Source organism: Amblyomma americanum, chromosome 1 (assembly GCF_052857255.1).
Source record: "Amblyomma americanum isolate KBUSLIRL-KWMA chromosome 1, ASM5285725v1, whole genome shotgun sequence".
NCBI lineage: Eukaryota > Metazoa > Arthropoda > Arachnida > Ixodida > Ixodidae > Amblyomma > Amblyomma americanum.
Window position 1 is genome coordinate 134,127,792 of NC_135497.1, and position 18,381 is coordinate 134,146,172.

The 18,381-nt window shown below is 47.4% G+C and overlaps 1 protein-coding gene across 5 annotated transcripts in view; it reads left to right on the top strand.

The window, feature by feature from the left end:
• The window catches only part of LOC144113703 (uncharacterized), a 103,335-nt gene extending 86,946 nt beyond the window's left edge, over nt 1-16,389 (top strand). For all 5 annotated transcript variants that reach the window (XM_077646967.1, XM_077646969.1, XM_077646966.1 and 2 more), the window contains one exon: nt 16,084-16,389. In XM_077646967.1, the coding sequence (XP_077503093.1) occupies nt 16,084-16,210 (127 nt within the window). In that variant the 3' untranslated portion in view covers nt 16,211-16,389. The remainder of the gene's footprint in view (nt 1-16,083) is intronic.
• Nucleotides 16,390-18,381: the final 1,992 nt, after the last annotated feature.

An 18,381-nucleotide genomic window follows, 5' to 3' on the forward strand; every position in this document is an offset into this window, starting at 1 on the left:
TTAAAATGGTTCGTTATTGTTTCGCTTTCGACCCTCTTGTGCTTGGATTTCAATTCAGCAAGCTGAACTCCAGTAAAATTTTTGTGTGGCCATCACTTCAGTAGAGCAAGCAACGTCCTTGTATGGACTACTTTCATGAGGAGGCTTGTTTTGAGCGCTGGAGCGATGTGCTTAGGAAGAAATCATAGCCCACAAGTGCTCTCTTAAGGGTAATATGCTCGTTCCTTGCTTTTATTGCTATGTAACTTCACTTCAGTGCTAGCACTCGCTGTGAAACGTCGTACCTGCTGTAAAATTTTATTTTGTTTCCTCTGCAGAAGACTGCTAGAGGGCTCCGATACAAGCGTATACTCACATCTATACGTTGCAGCGTGAACTCATACTTTCAAGTCAAGGCTCAATGGCACGGGTAGTGCCGGTCTCTTCGCTTTGAGGTTTTATTTGTGGACTGTGAAACACAAGCGTTTAGCATAAACGGACACCAGTACGAAAATATGAAACACAGGAAAAAATTATATGGCTGCACGTGTGGTTGCATCGCAGCAGGAATTACATTGACCAGCCACGGTTATCACCCTAGTCGTTCATTTAAAACCAGTGAAAGCTATAATTGCGCAGAGTCCTTTCCTGGAAGAAAGAAGTCGTCCTGTAAATGCCGATATACTTAGTGGCACGGGCAAGGATACTTTATTTTTCGTTCTTTTTATAGTCCCACAATAATTTTTGTAAATGCCGATAACAAACGACCATCGATAGACGCAGTGACTTGCTTGCCAATCCACACTTTCTGCACCCAAAGATGTCTTCTCTTCATGCTGCTAGTAGTGGTTAAGCAATGGAATGATACCTCCCGGTTTTTCCATCTTGATGATGTACAAAAATGCACGCAGCAGTGCTGCCGAGCTTTCTTTTTGCCACGGCGTTCCCGGGACGACATCCAAAAGTGCTTGCTACGCAGCACCAGGAGCACGCAGTGCAAATCTGTCCGGCGAGTTCTTCGTGGACAGGAATGCAGTGCAGCTGCAGTGTGCGGCGTCTGTGTCATGAAATTTTCCAATATTTTTATATAGAAACTGAAACAACGTCTGAATACCCCGACGAAGCACTTGCAAAGGAGCAAACACATGCTTCTGTGCACTGCCAATCCTTCTTAAACTAGGTTATGGCGCCACCGCAACGTGGCGTTGATTTGTAAAAATTGCCAATAACTTTCAAAATGTTTATATCATAAGTTGAAATTATGGCATGTTAGTTTTCCCATACTGTGCAATTTGGCTTACAAGGAGCTTTCTACCTTCTGTTATTTTGTTTGCTGTGGTGACTGCTACTTCCTGTTGGGCAGAAAAGTGAATGGTGGGTCACCAGACATACCATTCCTTTAAGGAAATCTAGAAATGCTTTGGGTGCCCTTGAGTTTCCCCAAGTGATGTGATTGATAACCCTTAATTTTTCATTTTTCAAACGCAGCTCACTATTCAAGTTCTTTTTAGTTTGTTACTGTTTATTTCACTTGCTACAACATTGTGTTGATGAGAAGAGATTAGTTGAGGAATTCTTGTAGAAAAGGATTTGAACTCTGCTCCATTGTACCATGGCGTGCACTTTCTTTTGTGTTGTTGCTCTCAAAAATAATGACCACGCGGTTGGCACTGACTGTCCTTTTCCTTGCAAAAAGCAGCAAAGCAAGAGGATGTGCATGAAAAGGTACAATAGCGCAGGCAGTTCAAATCTGCCGCTGCAGGCACTCCAACACATCATCAAAAGCTATTGTGTTTACACCAAACTTCCTGTGCGCCTTGTGCTGTGTTCCGGTTTTTTGCGGAAAAAAGCACTGGATTCTCTTGTGCTGCAGAGCTTTAAAACGTTACTTTTTCCTTGTTTCAAAAACTGATGTGGGATCATCTTATCCCCGGCTTCTAACTCCCCATTGGCACTAGCCAGCAGATTGGATTAAATAAATGTTCAATTAGTGAATTGTAGTCAAATAGTTACCCAATATGAATGTTTTCTTTAGTTACTGACACGCACTGAGGCTGCCAATTTGTTCCTGAAAAGATTTTTTTTCTTTTTTGAACTCTATATTTTGTGGGTGTTTTAATCGGAGACATATACATTTTCCCCCATTTAACTGCGGCCAACACAGTTCAGAAGCGCCGGACCCCACACCATGATCGCATACGCTACCGAGCGCACGCCGACCACAGCGAGCCTTGCTCTAAGGGAACAAAGGCTACAACATTGCTACAACAATAACGCCAGCTAGCAACAAATTACGCTAATGAATCGAGGTCGTCCAACTCACCAGCAAGGTTACGAGCGAATGTTTGCCCACGCTAGGGCAGGGGATACTCCGAGGCCGGACGGGACGAGGTGCGGGAGAATGGTCCTCCCCATGAGGAAGATAGTGATGCTGTGTCCCGCATGCAGCAAGCCGTGTGTGATGAGGATGATTTATTGACTCTACCCTTTTGTATCGGGTGGGCACCATGTCAGCGCCCCAGCCGTACAAAAAAAAACAAAAAACATTAAAAAGTACACTAAACACGACAGTTCTCTCTACACAATATCAAGTTTCTACGGCTAGTGCACTGCAGCCTACCACTCCGAGTCTCCTTTTGGCCGCCTGCACAAAGGGGGCTCTGTTGATATTCGTGCTATTGCCAGGAAGGTCGTCTCGCGTGCGAAAACTGAGCACCAGTGCGAGCGTAGCTCCCTCGGGGAGCGATGTTGTGAGGCTAATGCACCGCATCACATCGTGATCAATAGTCTCGGTCTCTTCTTCAGCTGTGCGACACGACGTGCACACGATCGTCTCATCGTACCGGCGACGGTGTGTGAGCGTTTTGAGGGTGTCTGCTCTAGCCTCAAAGATCAGAGCGCTGCCGGCACTGTTGTCGTACATACTGTCCTGGCCGATGGACCGCTTGTGGCTCCAGTAGAAAGTCAGGGTGGCCTTCTCCTCCATTCTCGCGCACCACAGTACGCGTTCGGCCTCTGTGACCAGCTCACGCACCTCGGCAGCCCACTTCCCAGTTGTGTCTGCTGCAATGGGGTCCTTGAAGAACCCAAACTTCTTTTCGAGTTGGTAGACCCGGGTCGTCCAGCTCGTCCGGATGCACATAGCAGTCAAATACTCAAACACGCGGCGCGCCCGTCGCTCCGCCGCCATGAAAACGAGGTGACCGCGGTATTTCAGCTTGCTCGTCGCCTCGCGAGCTTTGGAGCTGGACTACCCCAGGTCCTCTTGCACTGCCTCGTTTGCAACCTTACAATACGCATATGGGACACATAGCCCAGCGCTATGCATCCCACCTTACACTGTCGCCGCTCCAGCCAACGCGTTGTCGCCGAGAGGCAGATTACTGCATTTGCAAATGTGAGCCCGGAGACGTGGACGACCTTCCACAGGTCTCGCACCATGATGAATCTATTGCAGCCCCTTAGACATCGTCGGCGGAGTATTGCTTGGGCGCGCATGGCTGCCTTTTGCACCGATTCTTCTTGGAGGTTGGAGATTGGTCTGTTAGAGCTGTCTCACCCGGAGATACTTGTACTCGGTGAGCACTGTCAATCTCTTATCGCCAAGCCTCAGCTGTGCTTCATTGGCAGTGTCCCTGAAAAGCACGATGGCAGTCTTCTTGGCACTGAGTTTCAGCAGAAGGGACACTATATGCTTGTTGCATATATTCAGCATGGCCTGCATTTCCGCTGGCCATTCCGCCATGAGGACCAAATCGTCTGCGAAGTCCAGACCCAGCAAACGATGATTATCATGTATTCCTCTAGTGGTGAAACGCAATAGGAAGCCGAGGCACGACTCTAAAGCCTGTTTCACATGCAAGCGTACCACTCGCAAATCCCGCCGCCGCGGTGCATACACCCTCTCTCAAGCGGTGGAGGAAGCTCCAGCGGCTGGAGCGGCGAGGTTTGGGCAAGTTGAAAATTTTTGCGGCGGCGACGCGGCAGCACCGCATCTCAACCAAAGATGGCCAATCGTTGCCACGTGACCAGTAGAGGCCTCTTACAGTGTTGCCTCGTGCAAGAAAGCATGCGCATAGACCAGTGTTTGTGTTTGTATGCCGTCCGTACGAAATTTGGTTTTAAAAATAAATTATATAAAGTAGTGTTGAATGCTTAAGACGCAAGATTTATATTTAGTTAAATAAACTATGAAAATTAATGAAAAAATAATGTTTATATGTTTCGTTTTTGTGTGTTTGCAGGCCACCAAAACAGGTTGAAAGCGTATGTCTTTTGCCAGCAACATTGGTTTTTGCAGCGGTGGGAAACGCACAGCGGCGACGCATGTGAAATGAAAGCTCGCGAAACGCGCCGCACCGCCGCGCCGCTGTTCGCTCTATTCGCTGAATCGGTTGTATGTGAACCGCCCTTAATAGTGCCCTCTCCAGACTGGACACATAAAGCAGGTGTAGAAATGGAGACAACGGGCAACCTTGTCGGAGACCCTTGGTGACGGACAGAGGAGTAGACACTGTGTCTCCAAGTGGACTGTCAGCGTATTGTTCTCATATCTGCGCGATCGTCGATAGCTCTTTTGGCATATTAAGACCGGCCAATCAGCTGGGCAGGGACGCATGAGGGACGTTATCGTAGGCTTTCTCTACATCGAGGAAGCAGCACAGCAGCGAACTCCCCTCTCTCAGTGCACTTGGTTATGATGATGTTATCATCCAGTCGGCGCCCGGGGCAGAAGCCATTCTGCAGTTCGGTGAGGATGCCCCTCATCTCCGCCCATCCGCTCAGCCAGTACCTAAGCACACGAGCAAACAAGCGGTAAACTACACTGGTCACCGTGATAGGGTGGTAATCACTGTTGTTACCTGGGTCCCCTCCCCACTTCGGGACGAGCGTAACGCTGCCATGTTCCCATTTATCAGGGATCAATGCTTTCTCTTGGATGATATTCGTGAGGGTGTCAGCCAACTGTTCCTTAGCTTCTTCCCCAAGGCATTTGACCAGACGAGCTGGCAGGCGCTCTGGGCCGGTGGCGATTGCAGCGCTGATGTGTTTTAGGGCGTGATCCACTGTCTGCTTTGAGACTGCCCATCTTGTAGCGGTTTGGCTCAGGGTACTTTGAGTCCTGGGTCCGTTGGTGATGCTCGCAGTGCCTGTCGGGCGAGGATCGACAGACTTCGCAGACCCAAATACTCTGGTAAAGTGGCTAGCGAGAAACTCCCCAAGTTTAACGACTGTCTGGCCAGTTGCTGGATCTGTTAGCAGGGGGTAGGTGGGGGAGGCCTGTCCAGGGACCTCACGTAGTGCCAAAACTTCTCGATGCACTCTTAGCTGATGACAGTGAACGGATCATAACGTAGGTTATGGTCCACCAGCTTCGCCTGCACAAGGGTCTTGCACCTTGTGCTTCAGGCATAGATATCTGAGGGCGCTGCGATGCGAGCACCCTTCCTTGTTAAGTTGACCAGGGAGAGTCATGTGGCGCGCCCCTCTTGTGGCAAAGCCGTGGGAGGTTGCACCGCAGAAAAGCTAATCACAAGGGGAAGTCGTGAGGGAAAATCCCCACATCCCCTCAACCTTAAATAGACCCGCGTGCCTGAAAGTACATGCACTTGAGGTAGGTCTTGCAGCAGAGGTCACGCCGACAGCGTCCACGCAGACTTGCGCAGTGTTCCGAAGGCGGCGTGAAGGTCTCTGCTGGGGCGACTCGCATGGCCCGTGGACTACGTGTCAGCAGGCCTGCGAAAAGAAGGCTGGTTGAAAACTGCAAGCCAGGATTCTGCAGTAGTCGCCAGGTTAATAGCAGCTGGAGGTAACTGCTTATTGGTCTCGCCGCAACTGCTCCGGGTGGATGCGGCGAACAGGATACAGGCCGCTCCGTTGCAGCAGGCGGCAGCGAGACGATCACCGGACAGCAAGCCTGGGTGGCTCCACCGGATCTGCAAAATTGCCGAAACGTTCTCGGCATGCCTTTATTGTAGGTCACGGGAGGGGAAACGGCATCCGCAAGGGCCTCGTGGCACACATTGCTTAACTTGCTAGCAAAATGTGTCGGGCGGCTGTGGAAATGCAAAGTTCGAGTGAACAAATCCCTTTCTTGAGTTGAACGAGACTGCTCAGTTTGTGCGAGGTTAAAAAATCCGAGTGGGCAGCGAAGTGTGCCCCTCCCAACACCACGGTCCGGTGGTTGTGCCTCTTCTGACGTGGTGCAAGCAGCTCCGGAGCGCCCGGTGCTGAGCTGCAATACCAGCGAGCTCGTAGCGGCACCCGTGGCCCCAGGCCACCCAGCTCCCGGAGCCACGACTCCCAAAGATGAAAACTAGACAGCAAAGAAGAATATATACAGAGAACTCGGACCATCCAGGCGGCTTCCGTACTCACTCGCTTCGGGCTCGGCAACTCCGCGGGTGTTAGACCTCGCGCTCCCTCGATGCGGACCAAATGGTTCTCATGCTGAAGAAACTCTAGGGAAAACTTGACGAAAACGTGCTGAGCATGTCGATAAGTTCAAACATCCTGCAGCGCAATACACCTCGCACTCAAGAAAGCATGCCGCAGGTCCTAGCGATCAAAATTCACACTAGGCTTAGCACTTGCAAAGTCCGGACAAAGATCATTTCTTGAACCAAACAAACAGTCATCCAATGTTCCAAGAGCAGTCCCTACGTTGGGCGCCAGGTGTGGTGGTTTTAATCGGGGAAAGAAATACGTTTTCCCCCATTTAACCGCGGCTGACAGAGTTCAAAACCGCTGGACCCCACCCCGTGATCACATACGCTACCGAGCGCACGCCGACCATGGCGGGCCTTGCTCTGAGGAAACAAAGGAACGACACACTGGCTGACACACAGGCATTTATTGCTGCAACAGTAATGCCAGCTAGCAACAAAATACGCTAATGAATCGAGGTCGTCCAACTCACCAGCAAGGTTACGAGCGAATGTTCACCCACGCTAGGGCAGGGGATACTCCGAGGCCGGACGGGACGAGATGCGGGAGAGGGGTCCTCCCCGCGAGGCCTTGCCCGCGGGTGGAGAGCGGAGTGCTGCGGGCGGTTCATCTGCTCTTGACGATGTTCCCCAGCCGAAGACAGTGATGCTGTGTCCCGCATGCAGTAAGCAATCTGTGGCACTGCGATGGCAGTGGCCCTTCTTGTTAGTTAAGTTAACCAGGGAGAGTCGCGTGGCACGCCCCTCCTGAGGTGAAGCCGTGGGAGGGTGCACCGCGGGAAAGCTAACCAAAAGGGGAAGTCGTGAGGGAAAATTCCCACAATTTCTAGGAATTTTTATTGTTTGCTGACACACCCTCTAAAGCACTCTCACACGCGCTCGCTCAATCACTCGCACTTACTTACTCCACTCTCACTGGGGCTGTAAAAGGGGAGGACTATGTGTTCTTAGGGCCCTTTGTTTTTGGGTAAAACCTGATTTTACCTGATTCTCGCTCCCCTAACATGTTTCTTAAAGATCGTGTTAAACCCGATTTCTATCCGAAAATTGCTTTCTATGCAAGGTGCACGAAGCTGAAGACACCACAAAAAAATTAGCCAATATCTTGTGCTCAGGAGGGCTCCTTCACTTCACTGATAATTTAATCCTCTTTTAACGTAGCTAACTTAATTTCAGGATAGCCGCTGCGGTGGCTGAGTGGTTATGGCGCTTGGCTGCTGGCCTGAAAGACGTGGGTTCGATCCCGGCCGCAACGGTCGAATTTCTATGGAGGCGAAATTCTAGAGGCCCGTGTACTGTGCAGTGTCAGTGAATGTTAAAGAACCCCAGGTGGTCGCAATTTCCGGAGCCCTTCACTACAGTGTCCCTCATAGCCTGAGTCGCTTTGAGACGTTAAACCCCCATAGACCAAACCAATTTCAGGATAAAATGTTTTAGAAATGAGAGTCCAAGACACTGGTACCAGACGTATTATTGGCATCACTTCAAGCGCTACCCGTGCTAACGACGTCATGCTCCACGGCTTTTGTGCATTTAAAGTGCTCGCCATGATGTTAAAGGAGTTCTTCCTGTGTACAGACAAAGGCAGGCAGCTCTTGATAGACACAGAAGTGCTGTCATGAAGATGGCAATGTATTCGAAAAAGTATTTGGAAAAAAAAAAATGTCTGAATTGGCAAACAGCATTTAGTGTGATTTCGATTTTAAGATTGTTTATTAAAATAATGATGAAAAACAAGATCGTTTTATGTTCCAGGCAATCCAATTTGTACCCAGATTGCAACAAAAAGAAATGTCATCCAATTTGTACCTTCGAATTCTAGAAAAAAAATGAGACCTCTTATGTGTTCTTCACTGCTAACAGTCTAGCCACTGCCCCACCCTGTGATCACAAACACAGTGAGAGCCATGCTCATGGGAATAAAAGAATACAACAGTGTGCTGAAATAAACGCCATTTTTTCCTGCTAGCAACGGTAACAATGGCTAGCGACCGACAAGTTCCTCAGAAGGGCTACTCTAGAGAGTCGAGGACATCCATCAAATTCACTAATGAAGTTGTGGATGAGAGTTTGTGCCTTTCTCAGGACTGGGCAATGCTCCCTGGCCAGATGGAATGAGCTCATGACATAAGTTGCCAGAGATTGCATTATACAGGCGAAGAGTGGAGCCATGCGCAGTCCATCCACATGCATCAAGTCAGTCGAGCTGAAGAACCAAGGTCATCTATCATGCTCGCACCATATGTGGCACTTGCTGTGGTGGCACAAGTGCCCTTTGAGGCATAGCCAGGGTGTTTCATGTAACTTAAGCCAAGATGTTAAGAAAAATTATACACTGCATGCAGATGAGTGCACCCAACAACATGTTTGGTGTCATATGTAACTGCTCAGAGTATTTTAAATGTTACCCAATTAGTTCATTAGCTACAGATAATTATGCAACTTTTAAAATGTTTATTTGAGGCCTAAGTGTCTTGTGCTAAGGGGGAACATGGCAAGATAATTCTCATTTTTGCATGAACTGTAACCAAATTTGATAGTTATTTAACTTTGAATGCTGATTTCAGAACTGCATTTTATTTAAGCTAGTGGCTATAGTTGTGGCTATAGGACATTAAATGAAATAATTAAGGAAAGTGCACTGTTTTTGATGTTGGCATGTTTGCACAGGTTTGTTGTGCGCAGTATAACTGTTAGTTTTTTTTTTTAAGACTCCTAATAATTTTAAAACCAAAAATTACAGAAATCTGTTTCAAAAACTATTGCAGGCATATATAGAGAAATTGGGAGCTTTATTGCACTCTTCGATGTCTTAGTAGTCATGCACAACAAATGGAATCATTCTACCGTCATACAGCAACTACACAAAAAGGGAAAGCTGAAAAAATCTACCTTAAGGTTTATTTTTGTTAGCCTGGTTTATTGCCTTGTATGCTTTTGCTTTTCATGAGAAATGTGGCATTGCAACCAACGGAAGCTCTTGTCTTCTGTTCTCTCCTCTTTGTGGTAATACTAAGACAGATTGTGGTCGCTTGGAAACCCACGGAATTTGCAATGCGCTAGGACCATCAGAAGTGTGATTTGCTCACAGTTTTTGATGACCACACACACACACACACACACACACAAAAAAAAAAAACATTTTAAATTTGTACAAGATATTTCGCGATAATTTTTCGTCACAGTACAGATGAAGACCCAAGAGTTGTGAAGAAAAATTTGAAGAATCGAAAATTTTGACGAAATTGGCCAGTTTGTTTGCCATGTCACCCCTTAGTTGTACAGGGTGTTCAGAAACAACCGATCCAGTTTTAGCAGTGTACCTCCTGCATGGTCCTTTTTTCCAGCATTTAGAGAAAGCCTGCAAAATATGAAAAACCGCACGACTGTGCTCTTGCAGTACCCTCTTGTGCTCTAATCATGTTTTGAACAAATGAAGCTTGCGAATTGACTGCGTTAAAGGTGAGGTACCAGCAATTGATCCTGATACCTCAAAATAACTTGTATATGAGCAGCAATAACACATTTAAAAAACATAGTTTTAGGCTGGGAATATACAGTGAGTGTGCTTGTGCACTCGTGTGTACCAGAGAATTCAATGGGCCAGCCAGTATTTTGAACACAGGAGAGAGAGGGAGAGAATAAACTTTATTCTGTGCATCTGAGGAGAAAGGATGCTACCCGGGAGAATCCTTCAGCTCAGAGCCCCTAGAGCCGAAGCTGTTGCCCGAGCCCGACGAACCGGCCATTGCTGCCCCTACAGGAGAGCGGGCTGCACAGCCAAGCCTCCCAAACAAGCAGGTTTGGGAGAGGATACGGGGGGAGGGGAGTTGTATAAGGGCGGTTCACCGCCGCAGCATGGGCACAGTTGGCAGAGAGGGAAAAGGTGCAAAGGATATGTAGGTTTTGATAGGAGCCAGTTTGGAGCATGCACCACTTGGCTGCCTATAGCTGGATGAGGCGCTTGTGTGGAGGGAGGAGAAGGGCATGGAGAAAGACTATTTAGGAGTGGAAACTCGGCTGCCTATAGCTGGATGAGGCGCTTGTGTGGAGGGAGGAGAAGGGCATGGAGAAAGACTATTTAGGAGTGGAAACTCCGCTGTCTGCGGCGGCCAGAAAAGGTCACACGCCCACGGAGCCACTATCATGCTGGCGGCCTGGAAAGAAACTACCGCCGTTTCGGTTGCCAAGGCAACCGGTCGAGCGTGCTGCTCCCGTTTGGCCGTGCGCGCCTGACTTCTGTTGAGGGCACTCTCGTGCGCTTCACCGCTGGTAGCCCGAAGAGCAACTGGTGCTACGCTTCAACCATTTGAGCCCAGTAAAAAATAAAATGTGTTCTTTTCCATGACCGCCATAAGATGATCTGTAGCTTCTGGTTGTACGCAAGGCTATTGTTTAACACCCACGCGATGACTTTGATTGGATGGGTATAAGCACTACTGGCATTCGTCGGAGGCAAACATGCCTTCACGTTCGTCGAGTATGTGACCACGCTGAGTTTCATCTGCCACGAACTGTTGCTGTTTGACTTAAGGGCGCAGAAATACAACGTCACGGCGTGCCCGCTGAAGCAAACGCCCGTTTCGTCTGCTTGTCGCCTGCTTTAAGCGCGCTGGATCCGCCAGCCCGGGCGCTGCATTTTTTTTTTTTCGCTGCGGCTTCTACGACACTCCACATGGCACCGCCACTGCATACGGCCCCATCGGCGCATACAATTGTGACCTTATCTGGTCGCCTGCGCTCGCTCGCGCTGATGGGAGTTTCACCTCCTAAATAGTCTTGCTCCGTGGAGAAGGGCAGTGTATGCATGTGCACAGGGATGTCTGTGTACCAGCAGTGAAAATCCACACAACTTTTTGTGATGTCTGAAGCCAGTCATTGCACTGAGGGCAGATGGTTTATCCAAGGAACCCTCACTTTTGCTGTATGCATCTATTCCACACCTCAGGAGTGCTGTATGTGCTAGAAATTACTGAAAGCCTCCTAAGGAGTCTTCGCTGTTAGCTTGCACTGTCGTGTAAGGAACCAAACAGGGCCATCAAAACTGCCTGCATGCAGGTGCTAAAATCTTGACATTGTATTGTGGCTACAAAAGCCAACCACATCTTATGAGTGTTTCTCACTGCAGCTGCATGTTTATACCAGTTTTAATACACGCTTGTATATTCACCCCATAAAGCTGTGCTATTTTTAATGGTGTTCTGTTGTGTGCTGTTTTGTTGTGGTGCTGCGCTGTAACTGTGCTGGTTTGTCACTGATTTGTTCTGTCATTGTACCATTTTTTGTGTGCGGTTTATGTAATATGCTGTCCTTTCATGTTTAGTTTCTTTTTTGTGATAGCCTAAAACTGCAGCCTGTAAAATGCCATAAGTAATGTATTGTGAAGCTAACAGATTTAAATGCATCTTATAGTATACTCAAATTCTGGTCACCAACTAACGTACCTGTGTACCTCACTGTGTACTATGCACACTTGAAGTGTGCATGGTACACAGTGTTCTGCTGTTCGCACTCTTGAAGGAAGAGCAGAACATTTTATCAGAAGACAGGCAAATGTCACTTTCCTCTTCCCAACTACTGCACTATGTGCATCTGCCCCACATAAGATTTCGCATAAGATCTGCATCAGCATTTGATTTGATCCAAATGTTTGGTGATTCGAAATCATCTCAGAAGTATTCGTCTCAGGCAAGCGAGTAACGCTTCTGGAGCGCTTGCTTCGTGCGCTTTCGGTTCAAGTATCACCTGCGAGATGACATCGCGGGGCGTGCGCAGCTAAAGGCCCGACTCCGTGGGCACTTCCTAGCCGTACGCGCCTGCATGCCCACACGCCTGCACATATTCCGTACGTAGGCGGTCTGCGCATGTGCATGGCACCCGGTGCAACCACGGTGACCAGAACTGCACCACTGTATAGTCTGGCGCAATGGTGGCAGCTGCCACCCCCATAGAGTTTCTAAATATTACCTAGAGGGAAAGCTGGTGCCACTGTCTATGCGAGTTTTTTTTAGAGCACTTCATCTACCGCAGGAATGCTGGGAAGACGAGGTTTCATGTTCATTCCGGCCAAACAGGACCAAGAAATATTAGAAACGGTCGCTTAATCAGCGTTATAAAGAGCATTGCACGATAGCAGAATCCGTCTGCTAGATAAGCTCAAGTATTCTTTTCAGCCCCCCTAAAGAATACTCTGCGTTACTGAACTTTATTCGGAGTACATTAAGCCTGAAGTAGAGTGAACTCTACCTGAAGTGATTACCTTCAAATCGCGTTTACCTGGCAGATATGGACACCCACGCAACGGCCCCCCGGCTTCCAAGATGAGTCTTGAAGCTGAGTGCAGCTTTCATAGCCGCTCTTCGCGTGAAATTCGCTTATCAAGTGCGACGGCGCGATCATGAGAGGAAGCCAGGACAAAGCATATGTTATAGACCAATTTATCGCACTGTTAACACCATTAAGGGCACAGGGTAAGGTAAAATTAGAAAAAAAATTGTTTTTTTTTTCTTTTGGAATTTTAGAAGTTCAATTCTTTCTACACATGTTCCATGATCGCACTTTCCTCAGAAAGCCATATTTACGGCTGAAAAACGCTTTTTCCGAAACCAAGTAGTGAGCGGCCACGCCCCCTTTCAGGATTAACGTCAATTTTTTCAACCAAAAAGTCCACCACCTGATTTCAAAACTTGTCTAAAATCGGCTACATATAAAAAATTGTCTGGCAACTATTGTACAGCTCCTCTTTTTTAGCCAAGACAATCCTGAGACGCTTTGCACGTTTTTTCCACGTTTCTGCAACCTTCATGCAGCTGCGTCCGAGTGCTATCCCTTTCGATCAGTATTGTAAATTGTGCCGGTGTTGGTTGCTGCTGATAAGTTGAGATGCCCAGGGCAAAGAAGGCCTTCGTCAGGCGTGAATTTCACGGCAACCGCTACGCTCATCGGGAAAAAGCAAAAGGATGTCCACGACCGAATGAGATCCCGAACGCCGAATGCGCCAGCTCCTCGACATCGAAGCTTTCAAGATTTTCTCTGTGCTTCCAGGAAGAGGATGTGCTACAGAGCAGCAGCCAATATGCCTTAATGGACATGGACGGCATTTGTGCCGCAATTACACAGATTTGTGTGTGCAGAGAGTGCGGTGGAAGTGTTGAGCTCATCGAAAATCGAAACACTGGATGCTGTTCTTTCATTTAATGATGGTAGCATCGCACGGGCCAACGTTTTGAAGGCGTGCGGATTGAACCCAGGGAGCAACACCATCAAGTGGCTGAGGGAAGCTGACCATAAGCGCATGTACTTTGCGGACCGAGCAACACGACAGCTTACAAAAGAGGCCCGACAGTCAAAACGACAAGCCGAAAAGCGAAAAATGACGGCGACAGTGACTACGAAGCAGGGGGCTATTAAACCAATTACTATGGAGGCGTTTCTGCGAATAAAAAATGGTTTTTCACATCTTTTTTCTCTTTACGCTCTATTATCTCAAAACAGTGTTTTTTCTTACAAAGGTACCATTATTTCCAATGCCTTTCAAGACAGACGGCTGATTTTTTTTTGCAATCATCTACATAAGTGTTGCCAACTACTGAACTAGAATTAAGCAAGTTCACTGAGCAGTTATTCTGTTATGAATTTTGAAATGCGCAAAGAAAGGCCAGATTTGTGTACTACCGGCAAAAAATTTATTAAAATTCGAATTTTCAACACATTTCAAATATTCTAGTTCAGTAAAAAGAGCACAAAATTTGGGAAACAATGATATATGTATTATTAGGCTACTGTTATTAGTTAGTGAGAAACATGTACCTCAACATGGCCTAAAATGCATGGGAAGTATAGGGCTTACCCTGTGCCCTTAAAGAAATACAAGGAGGGAAAAAAAGCTGAGAATGGTGGCAACTGCCGCCCCCATAGAGTTTCTAAATATTACCTAGAGGGAAAGCTGGTGCCACCATCTATGCGAGTTATTTTTTAGAGCCCTTCATCCACCACAGGAATGCCGGGTAGACTTGGTTTCGTGTTTGGCTTTGCTATTGTTAGGCTGAAAACATGGATTGTACCTCGAAATTGGTAGTTGTGCCGTGATGCTCTCCTCAGTGTGCAGATTAAGTTATTTCGATACTGCTTTTCACTTCATAAATTTAACGCAAGTGAAAGTTCAGTGTTGGGCTGGTAAGGGAACTTCCACAGCATTTCTTCGAGGTATGCATCGAGAAGTTGTATCATTACGGCTGAATCCATGTTTTATGTCCAACAATAGCCAAGTCAAGTAAGAAACCTCGCCTTCACAGCATTCGTGCTCCTCTCCATGGAGGAGGAAGTGTAGCGCTAGTGTGTACACTGTAGAAGCGCCGCCAGTTTTCCCTCTAGTTATATTAAACTGTATGACCGCCACCCCGTTTCAAAGGGGACGCTCCTGTCTGCCATCCATCTATCCATGGGGATGGGTGCTCCTTCCGACGCCTGGCACGCGGTGGCGCTGAGCGAGTATACCTTGCAGGTGTCCTTTGAGTCGCCTCTTAAAAGCAACAGCCGTGCATCAACGCATTCACAGTTAAGACCAGCATTCGGAGGCAAGTGCCGATCAAAGGCGCTAAAACAGCGAAACTTCCACGCCCTCCACTCGTGCACTGCACCGCCAAAGGTCCTTTAGTTTCGGATCCCGGTACGATGCACACTCGGTTCAGTACCATAGTATAATACACTGCACACTCAGGATGCTACCGGAAGGACTGCAACCTTGCTCTCACACCACCTAACACTAGTTTGGGAAAGCAACTACCAGCGCGAGCGAGTTCGAAATTTCATTAGTGGAACCGATTTATGTATGAATGGACTAGAGCTCCATGAATCGTGGTGAGAACGGACACCGGCGCGCGGAGCATAGTACACACAGCTCGGCCGAACCTACCACAGACAGCGCAAGTAGGTCGGTTTGCGTGCAGATCAACTCCATCAACTCCTCAAATTTAGGGTGGTCATTTTTGCAAAATATCTACATAGCTCCAATGCTGTATAAGTTGACATAGAAACTCTAAATACATCATTTTAAAATGTTATGTCGTTCAACCCCTATTGTGTGCCAGAGGTATTCAAAACATTTGCTTCGAAATAATTAAGAGAAAACGAGTATTTGCTTCGGAACCAGAAAAAAAATATCTATTTTCACAAGCCGAATTACTATATATTGAGGTTACATAACAAAGGACCTTTTAATAAATTATCAGCAAATATCTTGTGCTACCTAAACTACCGCCATTGAATGATAGGAGCCGTGCTTATAGTATAGTATAGTATGATGATGGTGACTTTTGCATGGTCCAAGGGACTTCTTATATGGGCATGTTCTGTGTACTAAATTTCATGGCTTTTGGATTCGAACATTTGCATTCTTGTGTGTTCTTGAAGTGCTGAATTTAGTATTGAATAATTTGCATTTGACTTCATTGACAATGAATTTATTCCAAGGACCTGAGTGTGGTGACTGCACATCTTTAATTTTGATTTTGCTGTGGTGTGAAGACCCATCAGGACCAAATGCATAAATGAAAGTAAAAATGAACACTGCCTCTGCACTTTTCTTTACCCCGCCCCCCCATTTGTGCGTACTGTGAAGTATCTTACAAGTTCTTGTTTTTTTTTCTGTTCCTGATAGGTTTTGCTTCAATTCTGTGCCAGTGGCCAACAAGGAGAAAGTGCACGTCAACCTAAAGGACATTCTGCTGCGACGAAAGCAAACCTCAACTACAGTGATACCTGCAGGGTTGTTGCAAAGGACATAATGCCACGCTGGCCTGTCTTGTCATCGTGTGATTTTTTGTCACAACCATTGTTAGGGACCTCGGAGGTTGGAAAAGCAAATATGAAACAGTTTTGCTCTGTTGAGAACATTGTTGTGTTATAAACGATCCCGTTTGTTTAAAACTGAAAAGAAAAAAATTAAACTCTCAGAGCTGTAGAATGCTGTCGTATTTCTCGCTTGCCTTAATGTCACGTGCTGGTGGTGCTGACATCGCTTGCAGTGACGGCTTGGCGAAGTGAAAAGGTTCTTTACTGGGCGAGCTTGCGGCAGCAGCGCTTGCAGTGGCGATTCATGGTAGTCAAAATGTAAGCTGTGGTGTTCAGCTGGTAGCTATTTAATGCGCGTCATCGCGCACTAGTGCGATCTGGTGTGGTCAACATGAACAAAGCAGGGAGGCACAGGCTACCGGGTATTTCAATGACACGAGGAGCCACCAGCACATCCATGGTTCATATCTGGCTACCACTTAGAATCCGGCCACACCGCGCGTGAGCAGCAGTACTGCGCCTCTGCCTGCAAACACGCTGTGAGACAAGATCCACAAGTCCGTGCTTGCACATTGCTCAGACCATAAACCACTCATTTTTCCCCTCATTGCAAAAACAGTTGTGCCGTTATGCATAGAGTCTTAATACTTCATGAACCAGGTACAGTAGGATGCAACTTAAAAGGGCGCTGCAACACAATCTGAGCACATCCATTTTGCTTGTTTCATATCATTTGTCTTGGGCATTCCCATAGGTGTACTGTAGTGGAAGAATGTGGATTTGGGAACGCCACATGTGTTGCCACGTGGAGTGAAAGCACAAGAAGAGGTACCACCCTTGTTGATGTTGAAAATTAAAAATTGTGCAGCATCTGTCTCTTATCTCCGTGGATGCCTGAACAGCGCAGTAAGGGAGGGGATAAAGGAAGAAGTAAGAAGAAAGAGGTGCCGTAGTGGAAGGCTCCGGAATAATTTCGGCCACCTGGAGATCTTTTAACGTAATTGACATCGCGCAGCTAGCACACGGGCGCCTTTAGCGTTCCGCCTCCGTTGAAATGCGGCTGGGTTCAAATACAGGGACTAACCAGATAATGGCTGCTGGTAACCGGGATGAAAACACTACGCACCTTGCTGCTGCACGGCTCTGTTGCGGACTCCATGTTCATTTCCCGCTCGCGACCTCCCTCCGAAACAATGCTCCAAACGGCACTTGTATTATGTGACACGAGGTCGAAAGGGAAGAACGGAAGGTAGGGTGACTGACAGCGGTTCTCAGAAGTGCTTCCCTTCGAATGGAGACTAACGGTGAATAGCGCGGCCACCCGAACTACGCTCGCACCCCCCATGGGCAGCGCGGTTGCTTCTAGCGGTAGCAGCAGCGGCGCGCTCAAGAAGCACAATCCTACAAAATGTATTACCTGGAAAATGAAAGACTTCTACCAGCGGGCTTGACGTCACTGTTGTATTAATCGTACAAAGGTGCTGAAAATTTAAGAAGCTGCTCATAAGTTTTTTTTTTTTTTGCCAGATGCCTGTAGGTTTCTGTCTGTGTGTGGGGGGAGGAGGGGATGTGTCTTTTGTGGCGGTAAGTTCGCAAAGCAACAGTTGACTTGTCTGGTTGGATGTATTTTTGCTGCGCATCTGACCAGTGGGCACCTACCGCGTCTGCGTCGAGTGGGCAAAATGGAATCTAGGCAGGGAATACGTCTTTACTACGTACCACCTCCTTTATCCCTTCCCTTACCGCGCGGTTCGATGTCCACTGATATGAGACAGCAGGTTACTGAGCCATTTCCTTTCCTCAAAACATAAACCATACGTCTTCATAAAATGAGAACCTCTTGCTGCGCTGAAAGCATGGGAGTGGTGGTATTTTTGTTGTCCAAGCCCCATTTTTATGATCACGGTTTTGATGGTTGTTGATGATGGCCTGGGAAACAAAAAGACCAAGCATGGATCACGTCAATGCAGACATGCCATCGAATATGGCACGACTGACTGTCTTGTGTCATGCTGCAAACCAGTGCATTTTTTTGGTCTGGCACTGAACCCATCCATGTGTGCATCTGCCATTCTTATGCAGCCGTTCTCACATCCGCATAATGTTAGTACCATTGCATTGTGCGCAAGGCATGCAAGGCCATCTTCATATTTTTGTCTTTTGT